This window comes from Mustela putorius, unplaced genomic scaffold, assembly GCF_011764305.1.
Source record: "Mustela putorius furo isolate JIRA1106 unplaced genomic scaffold, ASM1176430v1.1 tig00003853_pilon_pilon_pilon, whole genome shotgun sequence".
Lineage (NCBI taxonomy): Eukaryota > Metazoa > Chordata > Mammalia > Carnivora > Mustelidae > Mustela > Mustela putorius.
In genome coordinates, this window is record NW_025422005.1 from 1218328 (window position 1) to 1238708 (window position 20381).

The 20381-nt window shown below is 67.6% G+C and overlaps 2 protein-coding genes across 5 annotated transcripts in view; one reads left to right on the forward strand and one right to left on the reverse strand.

The window, feature by feature from the left end:
- PLCH2 (phospholipase C eta 2) overlaps positions 1 to 1966 on the forward strand; it is a 64556-nt gene extending 62590 nt beyond the window's left edge. For 3 of the 4 annotated variants that reach the window (XM_013064689.2, XM_013064690.2, XM_013064692.2), the window contains one exon: positions 555 to 1966. In XM_013064689.2, coding sequence (XP_012920143.1) covers positions 555 to 1762 — 1208 coding nt within the window. In that variant the 3' untranslated portion in view covers positions 1763 to 1966. Of the gene's footprint in view, positions 1 to 291; positions 320 to 554 lie in introns of all 4 variants that reach the window. The other variant, XM_045063576.1, reaches the window with a different exon arrangement.
- Positions 1967 to 4202: 2236 nt separating this feature from the next.
- Positions 4203 to 19488, reverse strand: PANK4 (pantothenate kinase 4 (inactive)). Its single transcript, XM_004768743.3, has 19 exons — positions 19332 to 19488; positions 15211 to 15293; positions 14712 to 14926; positions 14045 to 14228; positions 13742 to 13834; positions 13234 to 13387; positions 12964 to 13145; positions 12326 to 12407; positions 11697 to 11797; positions 9508 to 9663; positions 8751 to 8863; positions 8485 to 8572; positions 7222 to 7373; positions 6348 to 6403; positions 6174 to 6223; positions 5690 to 5794; positions 5271 to 5371; positions 5119 to 5187; positions 4203 to 4669 (listed from the first exon to the last, which is right to left on the reverse strand). The coding sequence occupies exons 1-19, from the start codon at positions 19453 to 19455 to the stop codon at positions 4456 to 4458; spliced, it is 2322 nt and encodes a 773-aa protein (XP_004768800.1). The 5' UTR covers positions 19456 to 19488; the 3' UTR covers positions 4203 to 4455.
- Positions 19489 to 20381: the final 893 nt, after the last annotated feature.

A 20381-nucleotide genomic window follows, 5' to 3' on the forward strand; every position in this document is an offset into this window, starting at 1 on the left:
CCCAGGTTCCCCGTGTTTGCAGGGGGTGGAGGAGACGGCACCCACCCCTCGGCCCTGGGCGCTGCTTTATGGCCTGAATTGAGCTGAGCTGGGTTGTGACAGACAACAGCCCGAGGGCACCTCATCAGGGAACCTCAGCCTTGGGAGGGGCTGGAAGCCGAGCCTGTCCCCCACCCCCAGACCCCGGTCCCTCGTTGCACCCCGCCCAGCCTCGCTGTTTGTCTGTCCACCTGCCAGCCGCACCCACACGCTGACCAGCCTGTTCTTTCTGTCCCCACGCTGCCTCTATAGTTAGGGACTGAGAGCAGCCGCGTGCCAGGTAATGGGGCCCAGCCTGTGTGCCCTGGGCCGTTCCCAGCCCTGGCCTGCCAGGGGGCCCTGTGGACCCTGCCCGTGGGCACAGACCCTCTGCTCCCCCAGCCCCAGCAGCAGCAGAGCCGGAGGGCCGGGGGGGGGGGCAGCCGTGTGCACAGGGAGGGGCCTGGCCGCTGAGGGCCCTGCAGGCCCCGTCCACGGGGGACGTGCCCAACACGCTCCTCTCCTCTTACCCACAGATACCCGCCCCTTCTCCATGCCGAGGACGGGCTCCTCCCTGTGTGGCCTGGAAACCATTGCCGAGGAGCCATCCCTGGGTCCTGGCCCCCCACCTCTGGTGGCTGCCCCCCCCAGCCCCTCTCCGGGAGGGGCCCTGTGCGCCTCGGGACCCGGCGCCAAAGTGGCGAGCCCCGCAGCGGTAGCTCTGGGAGCTTCCATGCCCTTCCAGCCCAGGACCCGGAGCAGAGGGGACACGGAGCCGGCCCTAGAAGGCCGGCGGAGGGTGTACAATGGCGGGGGCCCCGGGGGGGCGTGCGAGGGGACCCCGAGCAGCCAGATGGTCAGAAAGGCCATGAGTGAGGGGCAGGTGCCCTCGGAGCTCCTGGGTGGACGGCGGCCCCTGGCTGGGCCCTGCCCCACCGTGTACTCGGACGCCACGAGTGGAGACCGGCTGTGGCGGCGGCTGGAACCAGGGGGCCATCGCGACAGCGTGTCCTCATCCTCTAGTGTGTCGTCCAGCGACACGGTCATCGACCTCTCCCTGCCGGGCCTGGGCCTGGGCCGTGAGAGCGTCGCAGGGGCTCTAGCCGGACGTCTGCCCCTGCGGCCCTGCTCGGCCACAGCTGCCCGCCTGGACCTGTCAGCCGTGACCAAGAGCAAGTCCAGCCCCAACCTGCGGGCTGCCGGCCAGCTGCCTGCCTCACTGGAAGAGCTTTCGCCGCGTCCCCTGGCCCCCAGGCCCCCCTGGAGTCGCCTCCCCCTGGCGGGCCTCTGGGACTGCCCTGCGGCTGCCAAGTCCAAGAGCCTGGGGGACCTGACTGCTGACGACTTCGCCCCCCAAGTGGGGGTCCTGGGCCAGAGCCTGGGACTGGCAAGAGAGGGGCGGGCAGGGCGGGGGGTGCGGCGGGACGCCCTGACGGAGCAGCTGCGCTGGCTCACGGGCTTCCAGCAGGCGGACGACATCACCTCGCCCACAAGCCTCACTGCCGTGGGGGAAGGGGCGCCTGGTCCCCCCGGCTTCCTGCGGCGCTCCTCCTCCCGCAGCCAGAGCCGCGTGCGCGCCATCGCCAGCAGGGCCCGGCAGGCCCAGGAACGGCAGCAGCGGCTGCAGGGCCCGAGGGGACCCCCAGGGGAGGAGCGGGGCACCCCCGAGGGTGCCTGCTCCGGGGGCCCGGGGGGCTGTGGGGACGTGCCTGCCCCTGCCACTGGGCTCCTGCTCAGACTCTGACGGGCTCCCCAGGGTGCGAGGTCCCCAGTCCCTCCCCCCGCCCCCTGGCCCTGCACTGTGGTCCCGTGGAAGCCCCGACCCTCAGCCCCCACCTCTCCCCAGGGAGGAAGGGAGCCTGCTTGCGGTCGGGGCGGATTTTTCATGATGTTAAGATATATATGACAAGTATTTAAGTTTTTAGAGACGAAGCTTCTCCCACATTAAGATGGGGCCCAGTCCTTTCTGCGTCGTACCTGCGTCTCCACAGCGCGGGGCACGGCTGTGTGTGGGCTCCCGGGCTCGTCCTGTGCCCACTCCCTGCCTGACGGCGCTTTGCTTGTTCTGCACAAAGCCCCCTTTGTACGGGACACTTTAGACCCCAGACTCGCGGACACAACTCCAATAAACACTTTCCTGCTCGCTGGTAGTGGGGCCACCCCCGTGCCCTGTGACCACTGCCACAGTCCCTGGGCCGGGGTCCGTGTGAGGACACCCCGACCCCTTTCCACAGAGGCTCGCGGACCCCTGCAGCCTCCAGGATGCAGCCCCTGCTCCCTCCCAGCCTGCTGGTCCCACTCCTGTGTGTGGGGGGAGGGGGCAACCTTGGCCCTGGGCAGGGACCCCAAGCCAGAGGACCCCCAACTGGCTAAATGCATACACTACCCCTCCCCTGGAGTGGCGGGACGACAGCCAGGACACCAGAGGGTCTGTGTCTGGGCTTGGCCCCCAGCCCGGCCTCTGGCATCTGACCTCCACGGGAGCCATGTGGGCCACCCAAGGCCTTTGCCACGAGAGTGCCTGTTATGCAGCAGGTGGTGGGTCCGGCCAGCGAGGTCTCGTGTCCGACTACCAGGATAGGCCCTGCTGTCTTCCCGATAGGGCTGGCGAGAAGGTGGGCACCGACACGAGGCTGGGTGCTGGTGGGTGGGCACGGTCTCCCTCGAGGTGTCCCCTCTGCAGACTCCAGGGGCCTGTGCCAGCCACTCGCCCAGTCTTAGCGAAGGCCAGGTGGAGGGTGCCTGCTGGCCCCACAACCCCCCGAAACCACCACACCCCTTCTCAGGTACGGGGAACACTTCCATGGGAAGCGGTGCCCCGAGACCAAGAGGAGCCCCAACGCAGAGCATTTAGGAGGTGTGCCTGGCCTCCAGGGTCCCTAGAATCTGGGGTGTGTTGGAAGAGGGCACCTGGGGGCATCAGCCAGGGGCTTCTGGGCCAGGCTGGCTGCTGGGGCTCCTGGAGCTGAGAAGCAGGGCCGATTCCCATCTGGCCCTGGTTGGGAGCCGCCTGCCGCCACACCTGGGGAGGCTGGGTCTGTCCCAGAGGGTGCCTGGCAGCAGGGCGGGTCTTGCCTGCACGGCTCTGCCCAGCTGATGCCAGGGCTGGGGCACCGCAGCCCCTGACGGCAAAGTTGGGCAGATGGAAGAACCTGTGGGGGTGTTGGGCTGAGCCAGGCTCTGGCCAGACTTTTTGGGCCTCCTGGGCATCCGTGCTGGGCTCTCCCTGCACCAGGAAGCAGGGGGCTGAGGGCCATCAGGCCAAGGGGCCAGGGAGGCCATACAAAGGGGGCCACAGCCCGCTGAACGGTGCAGGGGTGTCGGCTGGGGAGATGCAGGCCAGACTGTGGTGGGCTGAGGGGGCAGGACGCTTGTGGATGGTGGGGGTTCACGGGAACCCCTGCTGGGCCAGCCTGGCCTAGGGACCCTGGGAATGGCTGCCACTGGGGGCACAGACCCGGCCTGGCACAAGCAGCCACGAGCCCGTGGGGCTAGGGTTGATGCATGCGTGGCTCGCCGGGGGCCTGGAAGGAAGGTGCAGGAGTGGCCAGGGCCCCTGGCAGGAGCTGCGGCATCGGGGACGGGGCTGGCCGCCTCCTGAGGCCGGCTGCCAGGTGACTCAGCCGAGCGCATCCGCGTGCATGTGGGCATAGTCCTGCGGCAGCAGCCGTGCCTCGGGCCCACGCCCTGCGGGAAGGGGCAGTGCGCAGCCCTCTGAGGGCTGGAGACAGGGCTCTGGGCTTGGGCGTACGGCCCCGTGATGAGGTCGGGTCTGAGCAGGAGTGTGTGCGGCCACCAAGCCCAAGAGCCCCTGAAGACCCTCCTGTGGCTGCCGCCTGCAGTCAGGAGCATGGCCCAGCCTGGCCTGGCCCCCCAGTCCGTCTTGGGTGCGGTGGGGCTGCGGACTCACAGGACGGCCCTCCCTGACAGACGTGCTGGTGACAGGACTGCCAAGGACACAGGGAGTCACCGGACAGCCGCGGCCCACAGCCCACATAGGATCAGGTGCTCCAGCAGTAAGCGGAGGGAAGACCCTGCTAGCGGCCACCCAGGGCGGGGCTCATGGGGCCCGCTGTCTTGAGAGCACCCGGCACGGCCGGACGACACCGCGGGCTCTCTCTGGGCGCCCCGAGCTCCCGCTGACCTGCTGGAGACATGAGCGCGGATTTACATCTGTACACGTGTGTGTATAAAAGATTATTTCACAGTTAAATATATTCCAATACGCATGTCTCACTGGACAAGTTGCGTCTCCCAGCACGAACGAGGCAGCATCACAGAGACCCGACGGCGCACGCTCGCGCCCGGCCACGCCTGGCCCCTGCTCCTGTCCCAGGTGCACGACACGAATGCTCTGCTTGGAACTCGGTTTCCCTGCCGCAGTCGGAGCACGTCCCTGACAAGCGCAGAGCAGAGCTGCCCGGCGGGGCCGGCGCCTCACTTGGCCGGAACCTCGTACTTGAAGATGACACTGAAGAGCCGGCCGCCCAGCCGCTCGGCCAGCCAGGAGTTCTTGATGACGGCCAGCTTGAGGCTCTCGCAGCGCAGGGCCGCGTGGTAGTTGGTGTGGACGGCCCGGCCCATGCCCTCGATCACCACCAGGTCCGCACCTCGCTCCCGCACCAGCACGGCCAGTCCCTTGTCCAGGCGGCTGTGGGGAGGGAGGGGGCTGTGAGGGGGGGGGAATGGTGGCGCCTTACCCCTGCACTGAGCTGTCCCCCGGGAGACACCATGCCCTGTGTCCCTAAAGGGCAGTAACTGACAGGGATGCCTGGAGCGCCCCCCCCCCCCCGGGCCTGACGCCGCTTCTCTCCATGATGAAATCCTCTTTCCTGGTTGACAGCGGCCCTGGAAAGGGAGCAGGTCAGCCCCGAGAATTGTTCTGGCCCCAGCCGGCTCCCAGCGCCCGGTTCTCCCGCTCTAGGATCCCCAGGGCCTGAAACACCAGTGCGGTGACCCGGTCATCAGCGCCAAGGAGCCTCGGGGGTGTCTGCCTCTCTCACCAGATGGGGCCCGTCCGCCCGGGGCCCCACCGAGGGGCTGCTGCCTTCTGCGGCACACAGGGAGGCCAGGGGCGGGCACAGAGGTGCCTCGGGGTACCTGAGGTCCAGACACGGGGAGCTGGAGCCCGTCTGCGTCAGCAGCAGCCTCTCCTCCCTGAGCGCCGAGCTGCAGAGCACAGGGACCGGTCGGCACCCCTCCCGCCGTGTCCCCACCTCTCCACGCAGACCCCGGGCTCCCGGCTAGCTTACTGGATGACGGGGTCCATGGCCGCGATGCGCTCGGCCACAATGAGGGACTCGCAGTAGGTGACGTCGTTCAAGGCAGGTCCCGAGTTGCACGCCAGGATGACCTGCGGCGGGATGCCCCGAGCTTTGTACGGACCTCGGCCGCCGCCCGGCGCCGAGCCAGCGCGTGTCTGCCCACCCACCCGGGGCTGCCGGCTGAGCGGCACGACCCCGACGACCTCTCACTGCTCGCTGGCTCCAGGAGGGCCGGCTCCTGGGTCGGGACGAAGACGGCCCCAGAACACTGTGGTCGGGCTGACCCGAGGTCCGTGGCGTGAGGAGCCTCACCCGAACCTGCCTGCCCCACAGAGGCCACGACGGCGCCAACCCCACTGCGAGGGGCGGGCCCAGGGCAGGGGTCCCGCCGCGGCCCGGACGCTCACCTCCGTCCCTCTAGAGAGAAGCTCCCTGACAAAGGGGAAGACTCCCAAAATGACGTCTACTCCACTGTTATCTGCGAAAATTAAGGCACATTTGTGAGGGGGCCCCTGCAAGACAAAACCAGGACGCTCAGTCGGGAACAGGCGCGCCCAAGCGCTGCAGACCCTGCGCGCTCCACGTTCCCCGCGGGCCGAGGCCGAGGGCTGCTGGCTCCCGCAGGTGCTGGGGTGCGGGGGGCGGGACGCGCCTGTGGCTCTTCCGGAACCGTGTCCCCAACGACCTCTGAGCCGCGGCCACCGACCTAACCAGCAGAGCCTGCAGGGGGCAGTGGCTGGGGGAGCGGGGCCGCGCCCGCCTCCAGGGGGGGGGGCCCTCGGTGCACCGCCCTGGAGTGGCCCCGTGCCCCGTCCTGTGCCCATCCCCCTCCCCCGGGGCCTCGAGAGCCCGGCCCGGCCCTGGGGCAGAGGCAGGGGCGGTGGTGTGTACCTTCAGCCTCTGAAGCCACTTGCTGTAGGAGTCCACGAGCCACGGCCGCTCTGTGGGACACGGAGCCAGTCAGCCCCCGGCCCCGGCAGGGCCGCTCCCCTCCCGCAGCCGTGCCCTCGCTCCTTCCCTCCCCTGCAGGGCGAAGTCCCAGCGCGGACGGACGGGAGCCCCTACCTTGCAGCTTCATCTTCGCTTCCTCGAAGCCAAACTGGGGGTCAGACTCGAGAACGCTGCACGGCGGAGAAAACAAGTCACAAAAACCCCAACCTCAGCTTCCGCATTCACCGTGGAGCCCAAACGGGCTGAGCCCGCTAGGATCTGGAGCGCGAAAGTCTCACAAGCCCCAGAGCAGTGGCGGTCTGGACGAGCTCCAGGACGCGGGGTGTGGAGGGGAGCTGGGGGCGGGGGGAGGTGGGGAGGGTCCCGAGTGTGTGCCAGCTTCCGGCAAGGCGCTGGGTCAGCCCCGGCCTCGCCCGGCACATGCCCCGACATGTTACTCAAAGGCACAGCTAGTGACAAGGGTAAGGAGGGCATGAGGGCGCTTCTCAGCGTAGACCCGGCGAGGGCAAGGACAGGACACCAGGCAGGAGACCAAGCATCCAGCAAGGGAAGAGGCCCAGGCCTGGGCTGGGGGTGCCGCTCCCTCGGGGCCCCTGGGCCACCTGCTCCCACCCGCGTCTGCGAGCTCCTTCAAAAAGCACCTCCGTCTCCCAGTTTCAACTGTTAAGTATAGTTGGATTCCCACCGTAATGTGCAAAGCCCAGATCTGGGTTTCTACATCTGAAAACATCACGCCCCAAACCCACAGCCCAGCCCTCCACGTGCCTGCTCTGAACAGGCTCGGGGCAGCCAGGAAGGAAATCCGCTACCCACTCCTGGGGCCAGGGCACCGGGACCCCATCCCTCATGCCACCTCCGCAGGGACCGAGCTGGGGCAGCGCACGTGGCCGAGGGGGACAGGACGGGCCGTGGCCCTGAGCCCGAGATGGAGTGAGCAGGCAGGGGCAGGGCTGAAGCGTGGAGGGGCCGTGAAGGCAGCGGCACCTACTCGGAGACGGCTTTCGCTCCCCAGTCGAAGACGTTCCCCGCCAGCAACCCCTTCACCAGGGCCAGCTGCCTCTCCTCCCAGCCCAAGGCGTCCAGACAGCGGATCACCCTCGGGAAACACTTTAGCGCCACTCCGTTTTCCTTCTGCTTGACCTGCGGGGAAAGGCGAGTCGCTGGTTGGCGTGAAGGCACGGCCCTGCCTCCCTCGGGCCCTCAGAGGACCAGGCAGAGGGAGGGCGCCCCGCTGTGGATGTCCCCACGAGGCCGCCCTGAGGGAACGGACGCCCAGCTGTCACAGGCGTTCCGGCAACCCTGGATGCTGACAGCTACTGACTGAGAACAGCGCGGCCGTGGGCGCACACTCAGCCACAGCCGCGGGGCCAACACTCAGCCACGGCCACAGGCGCACACTCACACGGCCGCAGGCGCACATTCAGTCACGGCCGCGGGGGTGCACTCAGCCACGGCCGCGGGGCCATCACTCAGCCACGGCCGCAGGGCGCACACTCAGCCACGGGCGCGGGGCCAACACTCAGACACGGCCGCGGGGCCAACACTCAGTCATGGCCGCAGGGCCAACACTCAGCCACGGCTGCAGGCGCACACTCAGCCACGGCCGCGGGGCCAACACTCAGCCACGGCTGCAGGCGCACACTCAGCCACGGCCGCGGGGCCAACACTCAGCCACGGCTGCAGGTGCACACTCAGCCACGGCCGCGGGGCCAACACTCAGCCACGGCCGCGGGGCCAACACTCAGTCATGGCCGCGGGGCGCACACTCAGCCACAGCCTCGGGGTGCACACTCAGACACGGCCACGAGGAGCTTGTGCCGTGTCCCCAGGCAGGGCAGAGATGGGCTATGGTGGGAGACTCAGACCCTCGCAGGTACCCCACGCCCTATCCCCAGATAGTCCGTCTGAGGGCAAGGGAGGCAGGAGGTGGGGTATGCGGCGCTGGCTTGGAGCCCTGGCCGCCATCCCCGGGCACATGGCCTCCTGGGCACAACGGTCTGAGGAGGCTGGTACCTCTCAGCCGGCTGGTGGGCTCGGGCGGCTTGTCACCTGCGAAAGCAGGACTGCTGTCCACAAACGCCAACCCTGAGGCCGGACGCCGACCCCACCAGGCCAGAGACAGGCACCGCCCACCGAGAGACCACCCAGTGCTCGCACCAGGCAGGCCAGGCCAGGCCAGGCTGCACCCCTGCCCCCTGCTGCCCGCACCCCCCTCGCAGGCACCAACCCCACGCAGGGGGGCGGCACTCACTTTGGAGTAGGGGTCTGGGAAGTTGAACTCGTTCAAACAGTGCTCCCTCGTGTCCAACAGGCTGCGCACGGTCAGGGTCCCGTAGGCGCTGGGGAAGAAGGCAGCTCAGGGCGTCGGCCACCAAGTATACGGCCTCCCCCCGGCCGCCGCCTCGGCCCCCGGAGAGCGTCCTCGCGGCAAAGCAGCTGCGGAGCAGGTGCGCGGGGAGGCCAGGCAGAGGCACACGGTGCCCAGGGCGGCTACCGGAGCCCGGCGCGGACACTCACAACGGCTGATGCCGCAGCGTCTGCAGTTTGCCCCAGTACTTTTGCCGGAACTTCTCGGCCCTCTCGGCCGCATCTGCTGAGCCCGGCTGGCTGGCCACGGCACGTTTCACCACCTGCCGGGCACAGGCCGCTTAGCAAGGCCCCGGCCTCTGCGTGGCCAGGGCCGTGGTCCGAGCACGTCCCCACACACAGGCCCACGGCCGCTGGAGATTGGGGTCCCGGGCTCTCCCCTGTGGGGTGGGAATGGGGTCACCGCTGGCCCCCACCCGGGGATCAGAGCCACATCAGCTGGGATGAGCTCCTGCGGCACCGGATGTTGGGGGGGGACAGGTGGCCTGGGACCATCCTAGGAGGCCATGCGAGGTCCCAGCCTGGAGGCCCCTCACTCAGAGGACAGAGCCTGGAGGCCTGTGAGGACTGAAAAGGACGTTCGCAGGGGCCGGGAAGGCCTGAGACGCAACCCACCCGGGCCTGGAGTCCCACCGCCGTCGCCCCCGACCCCGCGTCAACCGCGTGCCTCTGCCCAAACACAGGACCAGCGGGGTGACCTGGCACGGCCCCAGGTGCTTCGGACCCACGAAGCCCACGGGGTCGCACCTACACCCAAGGAACAGGAATCAACTCTCAAAGTCCGACTCAGACCCCACAGCCACCGACCAACCCCCCCACAACTGTCGCTGCTCCTCGGAAGCCCCACGGTTTCCAGAGATGCCCGTCTCTCGTCCCCGGGGGCGGCCGGTCCGCCCCGAGCCCTCACCCCGTCCAGGGCCTCCTCGAAGCAGGTGAGCCAGTACTTGCGGGCTGGTGCGTCGTCCGTCAGGTCGACCGTGTCAGGCACGTAGGAAGAAGGGTCCAGAAGGAGGGGCAGGTTGACCAGCGGCCGCTCCAGCCGGTCCATCTCCAGCAAGTCAAACTGGGAGGGGGAGAGGCGACACGCGCGTCAGCCGGGCGGTCCCGGAAGACCGAGACCCCTCGGGCCAGTCTGAGCAGCAGCTCCTCGGGGGGAGCGGACGAGGACGGGGCGGACAGGCCCCTTCTTCCCGGGCCCGCCCACCCACCTTACAGCCCTTCCCGGCCTCAGCGCCCAGAGCCAGGCTCCCCGGATCCTGAGTCCGCCCAACCCCACCGAGGCCATGTCCCTCCCAGTGACTGTGCTGGTGCTCCTGCGACGGGGTGGCCCTGTGGTCGGGGACGCCTGCACCAGCATGTGCTGCTCTCCCCACACATGCTGGCTGCACTTCTGGCCCCGTCTCTGCCACTCCAGCCCCCACGGGCATGGTCCCCTCTCTGCCCAGCCGGCCCTTGTTCCGTGACTCCCGTGGTACCATACCCACAGCAAGGCCACAGGGACCCCGTGGGGCCGGCAGTCCAGGCTCCCACGCTGGCTCCTTTCTCTCCACAGCACGGGTGCCCTCCACGCATGCCGTGTCCAGAACCAACTCCCTGGCTACGCCGAGGGGTAGGACCCCTCCCCGCCCGACGTGCTACCTAGGACCACCAGCCATAAGCACATGCTCCGGCCATTTCCGGAGGAGCCGTCCCTCGGCCACTTTTAAGTTTTATGTTGCTCAGACGAGGCTGGTGTCACACCAGCCCTGGTCCCCGGAGACGTGCTCACACCTCACTCGGCATGAGCCTGGCAGCCCTCTCCCTGCTTGTGGCCGCGCACCCGACTCCGCTCTCGTCTGCCCGCGGCCAGACCAGCAAGCCGGGAGGGCAAAAGGCAGGCGTGCTCTGAGCTGGGTGCCTGCACCTGGGGCACCCTGGCTCTCGGGGTGCCTGAATCACAGGGCGCTCAGCCAGGAAACAGCTGGTGCATTGCCAGGCAATGAAGGAAAGTGGACGGTCGCCCATCTCCGGGGCCTCGGCCCGGTGTTCGGGGCACCCCGTCCGGCCGACAAGCAGCTCACACCTCAGCTTTGCCTTGTGTAGGCTCTGCACGCCCGTGTGTGAAGGGAGCCTCTGCCCCTGCCTTGCAGGCCGCACGGAGACCCGGCAGGACGGGTGCGTGAGGCGCGGAGCAAGCCGGCACGCACGCCAGCTCGACACTCGCCCTCCTCGCTCACGTGTCCGTTGGGCTCTGCGATCCCTGAGGCAGGAATCCACGTCGCGCCTCCACAGACCAGAAGCGGGGGTCAAAGATGCAGAGACCCTGCACCTGCCACCTACTGGCACGGCCGGGCCGGCACGCGGGGCCCTGGGAGGGGTTCTCGTGGGGAACTCATGATTAGATCCCGTGTTCTTACGGTGCTTACGCCGACTTGTGAGAGAACCTGCGTCTACAACTGAAAACCAGTGTTGCATCCGACAAGCCAGCAGGCCGGTCCTGAAGGAGGCAATCTGACCCGTGTGCCCAGACTGGCCGCCCGGACTCCCCCAGCTGGCTCTCTGGCCGGCGCCTGAGCTCTGCCAAGTGCTCAGAGACTTACAAGAGTGACAAGCCAGTGGGGGGGCGTCCTCAGTAAGCCTGTGAGTTCCCCAGTACGGGCCACAGTGGCAGCGTCCTGTGTCGGGCTGATACTGGTCCTGGTGGGAGACCCTCTTTGCCCGCTCAGCAGGACGGAGGAGCCCCTGCCCAGTCACACAGGTGTCTCCCCAGCTGGGGGTCGAGCAATGGGTAGGAAGCTTCCCAGGGCAAGAGACTCTGTGCCTCCGCAGGTTTGAAACCATCAGGCAGAGAACGTGGTCTACGGGAGGGGCCCGGGTTGGTGCTGACCCTGGTTCTGCCGTCAGTGGCCCCACCGCACCGCGGAAGCACACACTGTATGCTCCCTGCAAACGGGCCTGCACTGCACGGTCTTGGGGCTCCTGTGGAACTTTTGGAAAACACAGAACTGCTGGGGCCTGAGGAGGGAAACCAGCCCCCCTGTTCTTATCGTCCACGGTTGGTCAGTGGCCAGGACAGGGGGTCTCGGAACCTGACCCCACCAAGAACCCCGCACTTACGGTGCCGCTCCTGGCCCGCTGCGTCGGGCAGAGCTCTGGGGACGAGCTCATCAGCCCGGAGCTGCCTGCATAGTTCTCTCCCCAGCTGTACTGGTTAGGGTCTGGACGGGAGAAAACCAGGGGTCACCCCAGGGGTACCACTCTGTGCCCACACCCCAGCACGGCCCAACCGCCACGGAGGGTCCCCACAACACCAAGGGAGCCTGGGGCGGTGGCACCGTGGTCTCTCTCGCTAGTACTGAACCCTTGTACGATTACTTGGACCTTTCCAAGCATCTTAGAGCAGTCCGCCTCCCCATCATGCCCTCCAAGTGGACTTCAACAGGCAGGCCGCCAAGGCGCGTTCCTTGCCCTCGTCACGCACAGACGACCCCCAGGAAGAAGGAAGGACTGCTGCTGAGGGCCAGCCCCTGCCTCGGCCCCCGTCTGCCCCGGGCCAGCTCCTGCCCCCACCCCCGCCTGGCCCACCGAGACCACCATGCAGGCGCTGGACTCCAGAGGGTGAGTGAGGGCAGTGGGCCGGCACCTCCTGGGAAGGTTAGAGACCCACTTCCACAGCCTCCACCGCTTCTTGCTCCCATGTGCCCTGCACTGTTGGGACGCGACGTCACCCCGGCCGCTGGACTCACTGTCTTGTTCTGCTCCTTTAAGAAACGCTCCGATGGCTCCCAGGTAGCCCTCGTGTCTCAGAAACAGCGCCTGGACCTCCCCCTGCCACAGCAAGACCCTGTCTGAGCTGGCCTCACCGCCACGGGGGGAGTCTGGGCAGCTCGGAACTGACCCGCCGCCCGCCGTCCACCTCCCTATGTGGCAGAGGCTTCCCGAAAAGTCCGCGATGCACTCGTCCACAAAACCACATTCAGGGCTGAAGTTAAAAGCTTGGCATTTGGAGAAATCAGAGAGTGACTAGCTTCTTCCACAAAATTAACACCCACCCAAGCACCCCACTCGAGGCCCAGCCCAGAGTGTCCCGGGGAATGAAGGACGTCCCCGAGCTCAGCTCATCCACGGGGGAGACGGCAGCCGCGCGCCCACCGCTGCCACCGTGACCAACTCTGAGACGGCCACGGCGCCTGGTGCTGGAACCCACCAGGGCAAAGGGGCAGGGGTCCGGGAAAAGCCTGCCCTGGGCCCCCCTGCCCTTTGGTCGACAGGTTCTGAGGACATGGAGGGCTGGCACCAGAGCATCAGGGAGGGCAGGAGGGCGAGCTAGTGAGCGTCGGGGAGGGTTGGGAGGAGCGGCAGCTCCAGGGGCCCGCGGGGTCACCTTGGAGAAGAAGTTGATGCTGTAGGTGATGGTGCGCATGGTGACGGGGTGGCCGCGGATGAAGAACCCGCCGAAGTACACCCTGTCCAGGCCATGCAGCCTGGCGTAGAGGCAGGCGAGCTGCCCGATGTCGTTGCTGATCATGTGCAGCAGACTCTTGGCCATGTCCTCCTTGGAGAACTCTGGGGGAGGCACAGGTGGGCGCTGCTGGGCAGGGCCGGGCCGCGAGGGGGCTGGCGGCACGCAGAGGGCATTGTGGGGAGCAGGTACCTCTGTCGGCCATGGCGGACTTCCCGAAGCTGCTGGCGATGAGGCTGCCGCCCAGCCCCAGGGTCTGGTGGGCCCCGCCGTAGATGTCCTGCACCAGCATGTCCACGTTCCTGTGCTGGCCCTTGGAGGCCAAGTGCAGCAGCTCGTCGAACTTCTGCGGGGACGGGGGCCAGAAGGGGGGTGCTGCGGGAACTGCCAGCGCTGCCGCAGCCCGTGGAGCAGCACGTGGTGGGCCAGGAGACCCTCCGGAGTCCGGGAAGGGGGTCAAGCTGAGCGTAGGAGAGGCAGTCAGGGCTCCACTGGCCGCCCCCTGCCCCGGACAACACCGGCAGTATGAATGGCCATCCTGCAGCAACCAAGAACCACGGCCAGGACGAGGCCCAGGGTCCCTGGCCGGACCCCCAGCCACCAGCCTCGGGCCTCACGGCTGCCACTCCCCTCCTGAGATGGTCTGGGACCCAGGACCCGGAGCAGAGCCCGCGGCATCTCTCTGCGGCCCCTGCAGTACCTTTGTTTTGGTGAGCAGAGCCCCAAGTCCCCAGAAGGTGCCGCCCCCGATGGAGCTGCCGCCGACCCACTCGAATCTGTCCTCGGTCTCCACCTGCACGCACAGTGCCGGAGGCCGGTCAGCAGGGCCCGGCCCCACGCTGCGGTGAACTCCATTCCTGAGCGCCACACCTGGCCGCCTGCCGTGCCCCCGACAGCCCACGCTGGCGCCCCCCAGGTGGCCACGCCCCCGCCCCCGGCCGGCTCCAGCAGACAGCGACCCCTGCCCGGTGGCCACAAGTGCGACCCCCACAGCGTGCGTCACCTTCACAATAGAGACTCCAGAGCCGATGTTGACCAGCAGATACGGGAAGATGTTGGGGTGATTGGTCTGGAATCGGAACTCGGGGTCGGAATCTTTCTGATACACAAAGGCCTCGTGGGGGATGTTCTTCAGCACAAAGTTGCAGCCTTTTATCAAGCATGTCATCACGTCCTCCTTGTCCACTCTGCAAGGGACAGAGCCTGGATGGTACAGCGCCTCTGCTGTGCGCGGCGGCTCGGGCTGGGCCGGCCCCGGGCTCCCTCCAGGGCTCCCTCCTGGCTGCGCTCAGCCGCCCACTCGCAAGGGACGCAAGGCTCCCAGACACGCCCCGGACACAGCTCAGACCGGCCCCTTCCCCTCTGCCCGGCAAATGGCTTTGGACGGGCCAGCTGCACGCACCCGAAGACCCGGAACTCTGCTGCGCGCGTGGCCCCAGCCTCACTCCCCACGTGGGCGAAGACGTCAGGGACCTCTGCCCCAGCAGGACGGGGAGCGCCGCCGCAGGAGCAGGGCCCCCTCCTCTCCTCGGCCACCCAGGCCGTCCTCGGCTTCGGCCAACAGAAGCCTGATGCCAGCCCAGCTCAGACCCTTGCCCCTTCAGAGCCCGACCCCGAGACCCGAGGCCAGCAGCCCCTGCTCTCCCGCAGCCCCTGCGGCCCCCACCGACCTCAGCTGCAGCTTTTCTTCGATGAGGTCCTTGAACCTGTAGGCCCCGCCCCCGGTGGCCTGGATGACCTTGGTCTCCGTGCTGACGAGGTGGTCTTTGATGAAGTCCAGGCAGGCTTCGATGTAGGTGTTCTCGAACTTGACGAAGTGTAGCCGGGCAGTGACCTCCTCCTGCACAGAGACCTCGTAGGGCGGCTCGTGGTCCTGCTCTGCGTCCTGCGGGTAGAGGGCGGGGGTCTGGGTGCGCGTGCTGCCCTCGGGGAGGGAAGGACGTGGACGTGAGAGCCCTGAACAGGCCCAGCTCTCTAGGGGGTTCAGGTGGGAGGTGGAGCCGGGGAGGCAGCGGGTGCTCCTGCTGGGGTCCCTGGTGGAAGGCGAGTGAGCGAGGGAGCAGGGAGGGGTTTTCACATGAGGAACATCCAGGAGGCTAAGCGAAGGGGTGAGCGGTGGGCGCGGGGGGCACCGCGGTGCCTGACCACCCAGCCCGCCAGGCGGCTCACCTTGCCCGAGTAGTCGAAGGACCGCACTCTGGCCACTTTGTGCTGCACGGTGGAGTAGTAGGCCAGCTTGGTCAGCGAGCCCCCTGGCAGGGGAGACACAGACGGGCAAAGTCAGGAGCCGGACGGGAGGGCCCGAGGCTCTTCTGCGCACCGTCTCCTCTGCCACACTGTCCTGTGCGTGAGGCACTTGGTGTAACTTGAGCCCGACACTCTGCAGGGCCCCGGGCAGAGGAAGGGGATGAACCGGGAGACCCAGACACTCCGCTGTCTTTGAGACCACACCAGGCCTGAGCCTGTCCCCCGCCCCTCCGCATCCAGTCCTGGGCAGGAAGGAAAGCGTCCTGTTTCCGGGAAGCCTCAGCGACCATGAGTGGTTCAGAAAAACTCTGTTTCAGACTCCGACTGTGAAAATGACCCGACAGAGGAAGCTGGCGAGTACACAGCTTTCACTGACCCGCACCCCGCCGGCCGTGATGGCTCGGGGGAAGCGGTAACAAAAGTATCCTCCGGAGGGGGCGAGCAGAGGAGGGGCTGCTGCACCAGCTCTGGGCGGGGCGGCCACACGGCGGGCGGCAGGGTCTCCTCCTCCCGGCCGGCCTTGTGAACACCCAGGGAAGCCCAGCATCGGGAAGCAGAAGAGGCTTTATTGGCCTGAAACACGTTTCAGGGCCACTTAAAAAGCCGTCCTGGGCGGTCACTTCCGAGCGTGCGGAGTGAGGCGGCCAGTGGGTCCGTGCACGACCGCCGGGGAGGACGAGGAGGAGGCGGCTCGGGAGGCTCGGGGCTGAGAGCCGCTTCGAAACCTGCCGGGCTCCGTGGGCTGGCCCAGGTGAGGCAGAGCCCTATGTGAGGGGGAGGCTGAGGCTAATCTCCGACCGCTGCTTTGTGACAGGATCCCAAGGGAACATACAAGAAACACTCGAGGCGGGAAACATCTGGGGGCTGAAGCTGGCCCAGGGAAGAGAAACCCGCTGCCGAGAGCACGCGCGGGGAGCCCGCCGCAGTGTGGACGGGCCTGCGAGGGCCGCAGTGACCTGCCCTTGGCGGGCCCTGTTCAGGCCACCCAGGCACAGGCTTACCTCATCCCCAGACCGTGGGCTTTAGAGGGAGAACTTGGTCTTAAGCCTCCTTATCCGTCCTCCCCGCCCCCAATCCCCGCCTGGCCCAGAGCGTCCTTCGCTCTGAATTAACGGTTTCCTAAAAAGACCAGCAACGCAAAGGGATGAAGATACACCTTGAGAGACTTTTCAAAAAGTGACCCTAAACGAGCCCCCTCCACCCTGCCACGGAAACCCAGTCTCAGGGTGTGTCTTCTTTGGGTGAACTTTAAATCACAAGCAAATATGAGTGCTGGGGTTTGGGGGAGGGAAGTCAGGTCTGTGTGCCCCACGCCACGCGCCCCCCATGAGGCAATGCCCAGCAGCCCAGACTCATCTCTCCACACCCCGTCGGGAGGGAAGAGTCAGGGGTCTAGGAGGTGAGTGGGGACGTGCAGAGCAGGGCTGTCAGCCTGAACCGGGCTGAGCTCACAGAGCAGAGCAGGGGCAGGGGCAGGCAGGGCCGAGAGCTCATCTGCTCTCAGGATCCTCTGGATTTAGCGAATGCCAACCCAGCTCCCAGCCACAGGTCATGGCACGTCAAGCCTAAGAGGAGCCATGCACGCAGCCCTGGGCTCGCTGGCGGGCACCGCAGCCTCCCCAGTCCAGAGCCAGGAGCAGCGGACCGTGGGAGCAGCCTCCTCGGGTCCCTTCTCCAGCCCCTGAGCCAAGACCTGCCCACTCACCCAGACCCGCGGGGCCTGACTCAGGGCCGTCCTCTCCTCCGCCTTCTTGGCCTGTCCTCCTATTTTGGGCAACAAGGGGCGCGGGACACCCCAATCTGTGTTGACAAAATGTCCCCACTGCTTTCCAAGTGAGGAACCCACTCGGCTGACACGAGCGTCCGAGAGAGAAAGGCCTGCCGAGGACACAGAGCAGCCGAGCTCTGCTGGACCAAGAGGCCTGGAGAGGCCAGGGGAAGCGGGAGAAACCTGTTTTTAAAGCAGACTATAGGCGCGCACGGTGACTGGTGCACTCAGGGCTGAGGACCCGCACCCGAGTGGTGACCTCCTACCAGCCCTGGGAACACACACAAGGTCTGTCCTTTGGAACAATGACTGTGTCCTTTGGAGAAACACAGACATGGGACCGAGACCCAGCGAACCTCCCAAGAGGGGAAATGAACACGGACACTCAAAATATCCCGAGTGTCCTCTGCCCAGGAGCCCTGCCTGGGCTGGCGCCGGAGGACACCTTCCTGGACTGCCTGCGTCCTGTGGCTACAACCTGCCTCTGGGGGCCACACAGAAGATCAAAGGTAAACCCCGTGGCCAGCCAATTCTGGCTGCACCTCAGAAACGCTAAGTGCCGACTCGCTCCCAAGCAGCAGCACCCCAGCATACGTGCTGCAAAACCGGGTGCATGCCCGAGGGCGCACACCCTACGGCCCGGCCACCTGGAGGCATGGGCGGGTCTCCAAAGACACACAGAGGAGAGTCCTGAGGGGCCTCCCGGGAAGCCTGGCTTGGGAACCCCCAAGCCGGGCCTCTAAGCTTCCCCTCGCCAGCCCAACATGCACCCTGGCAGGACTTTCATCAGCTCCCACGCTCCTCCTGTGCCGGGCTCCATATGGGCTCCTTGGCACACCTGCCACCAGGTCAGGGCCCCACAGCAGCGCTGCTCACCATCCCGGGCATCTGCAGGCTGAGAACACAGGACCCAGCCCCGCCTCCCCACGGCTCCCACCTCCTGGAGGACGCGCCCCCACCCACCCAAGTCCCAGACAGTAGAGCGACTCTGGGGAGCAGCGGGTGGCAAAAGCATCCCATGCACGCGGCTCCAAGGGGCCGCCCGGCGCTGCCAGGACGCCCCAGTCCTTCCAGGAGAGGAGCACTCTTGCCCAGCTCCCACAGGTCAGCGTGTGACCCGTGGCTGGGGCCGGGCAAGCGCTCACTCTCGGCTTCGGGCAGGCACAAGCCAGCTGAGGCCACCGCAAGGATCTGAGCCTGCGCCCGCCCTGGCCTGCTCCGGGTGTCCTCCGCAGCAGGACACGGTCTTCCATCCCTGCGCGGACCCGGGCGGGGCCGCAGAGTGCGCGCTGCCCAGGAGCCAGGCCTACCTGGCCGCTTACAGCCGGGGACCCGAAACAACTTCGCTACCGGCCGTGACGGGGGCGGCTGGGAGGTGGGGGGCGCCAGGGCGGGGTAAGGGGCAGGGGCTGGGGCTGGGGCAGGGGCAGGGGCAGGGACAGGGGCAGGGGCAGGGGCAGGGGCAGGGGCTGGGGCTGGGGCAGGGGCAGGGGCTGGGGCTGGGGCTGGGGCTGGGGCAGGGGCTGGGGCTGGGGCAGGGGGCAGGGGCTGGGGCTGGGGCAGGGGCAGGGGCTGGGGCTGGGGCAGGGGCAGGGGCTGGGGCTGGGGCAGGGGCAGGGGCTGGGGCTGGGGCAGGGGCAGGGGCTGGGGCTGGGGCTGGGGCTGGGGCTGGCCGGCGCAGCAAGGTGGGGCGGGGGCTGGGCGGGGCCCTGGGGCACCGCCGCGGGCCGCGCGGCACGAGGAGGCTTCTGAAGGCCGCCAGCCAGGGCCCCCGGGTCCACGTCCAGGTCCTCCGAACTCCCGCCAAATGTCAGCCGTCCGGGAGCTGAGGCGGCCGCGGGAGGGCTCGGGCTGGGCCCGGGCGGGCAGCCCTCAGAGGACTCCAGCGGCCCGAGCCTGGCCGCCGTCCACCCTCGGCGCGGCCCTAGACGGCGGGCCCCGGGCCCCTCTCGCGGCCCGCACAGGCCCCGCCCGGCGCCCGACCCTACGGAGATGGACCACCGCGGGGCTGCGGGGCCGCCCGCCTCTCTGCACCGGACTACGACCCCCGGCGTGCCCCGCTGCTGCCGCGCAGCGCCTGCCGGGAGTGGTAGTCCGGCCGCCACGGCGAGCGCGGGCGCCGGCGGGCCGCGGACTACAAGGTCCGACAGGCTGTGCTTGCCGGCGGCCCGCGCCCCGCCCTTCGTCCTTGCCACCGCCCCCGGCCCGCCGGCTCCGCCACCGGCGCCCACGCCCGCTGCGCGCCGCCCGACTCCCGGCGCCCGCCCGCGGCTACCAATGTCAATGGCGAAGCGCTTGGCGTTCTCCAGGTTGCGGAAGATCTCGTCGGGGGGCAGCGTGATGCTCTTGTCCAGGCTGTCCCCGCTGCTCCCGCTGCCGCTCGCTCCACACTCCGCCATTTTGAATGTGCCCGGCCAACCTAATCATCTATGGAGATATATGCGCATATATTTGACTGCTAAACGCCCTCCGCGCATATATTATGCTAATGAGACGTCCGGGCCTGCCCCTCCCCGCCCGCCCCTGTGGTCCCCGCGGCTGGAGGGCCACTGGGTTCTCCTGAGCCAGAGTCCCCAAGGCCGCTGGCCCAGCACAAAACGTCTGGACTGTTGTCTTTGTTGCCCTTTCAGCGAGCTGGCCAGATGCTGACGTTCAGTGCTGTGAGCTAGTGCAGAGGAGGGCCCTGGGGCTCCAAAGACCTGCCTCTGTCCATGAGTACCGCTGTCATCAAGGCGCGTGTGACCCACCAGCCCGGCTCTCTAGGAGCGAAGGATTGTGGGCTGCGAGAGCCCCATGGAAATGGGGGTGTTGGGGACCCTGTTGTCCAGGCGCCACCAGTGCAGGGTGGATGGTGCACCTGCCTGCAGGTGGGGAGGACACTCACTCTGATGGTGAGGTCTGCAGAGAATGCAGCAGAAAGCACGGCAGCCTGCCTGGAGGAGGCTGCCTTTTGGCAAAGCGGAGAGTCTACAGGCATTTGCAGAGAACTAGCTGAAATGGTTCCTGAAGCTGGAGTGCGGGTACAGATTGTGATCGGGACGGGTTTCAGAGCCCGTCCTTGGGAAGCCTCTGATGGCTGGGAGACCCTTGAGGGGCACTAGGCGCTTTAGGAAAGAATCCAGACAGTGTTGGTGGCAGACAGAGGGTCCCTAAGGTGGCTTTGGCAACGGACTCCCAGGTGACTCTGGGCTGGTTACTTTGTGTCTCTGGACCTCAGCCTCTGTTGAACCCGTCTCCAGCCGCCTGGCAAGGCCTTTGGAGTATAGGCCTGTGGGGCCGCAGGAACTGGGAGCTCGGGGTGGGGGGGGGTGGGGGGGAAGGGGCC

Bases quoted from the DNA above. Each gene is read 5' to 3' on its own strand.
- PANK4 (XM_004768743.3), bottom strand. From the start codon at position 19,455: ATGGCGGAGTGTGGAGCGAGCGGCAGCGGGAGCAGCGGGGACAGCCTG. The intron at 14,229-14,711 runs GTCGGTGGGGGC...TGTCCCTTGCAG, and splicing joins GAAGAAAAGCTGCAGCTGAG to AGTGGACAAGGAGGACGTGA. The intron at 8,864-9,507 runs GTGAGGGCTCGG...TGTGCCCGGCAG, and splicing joins TCGAGGAGGCCCTGGACGGG to GTGGTGAAACGTGCCGTGGC.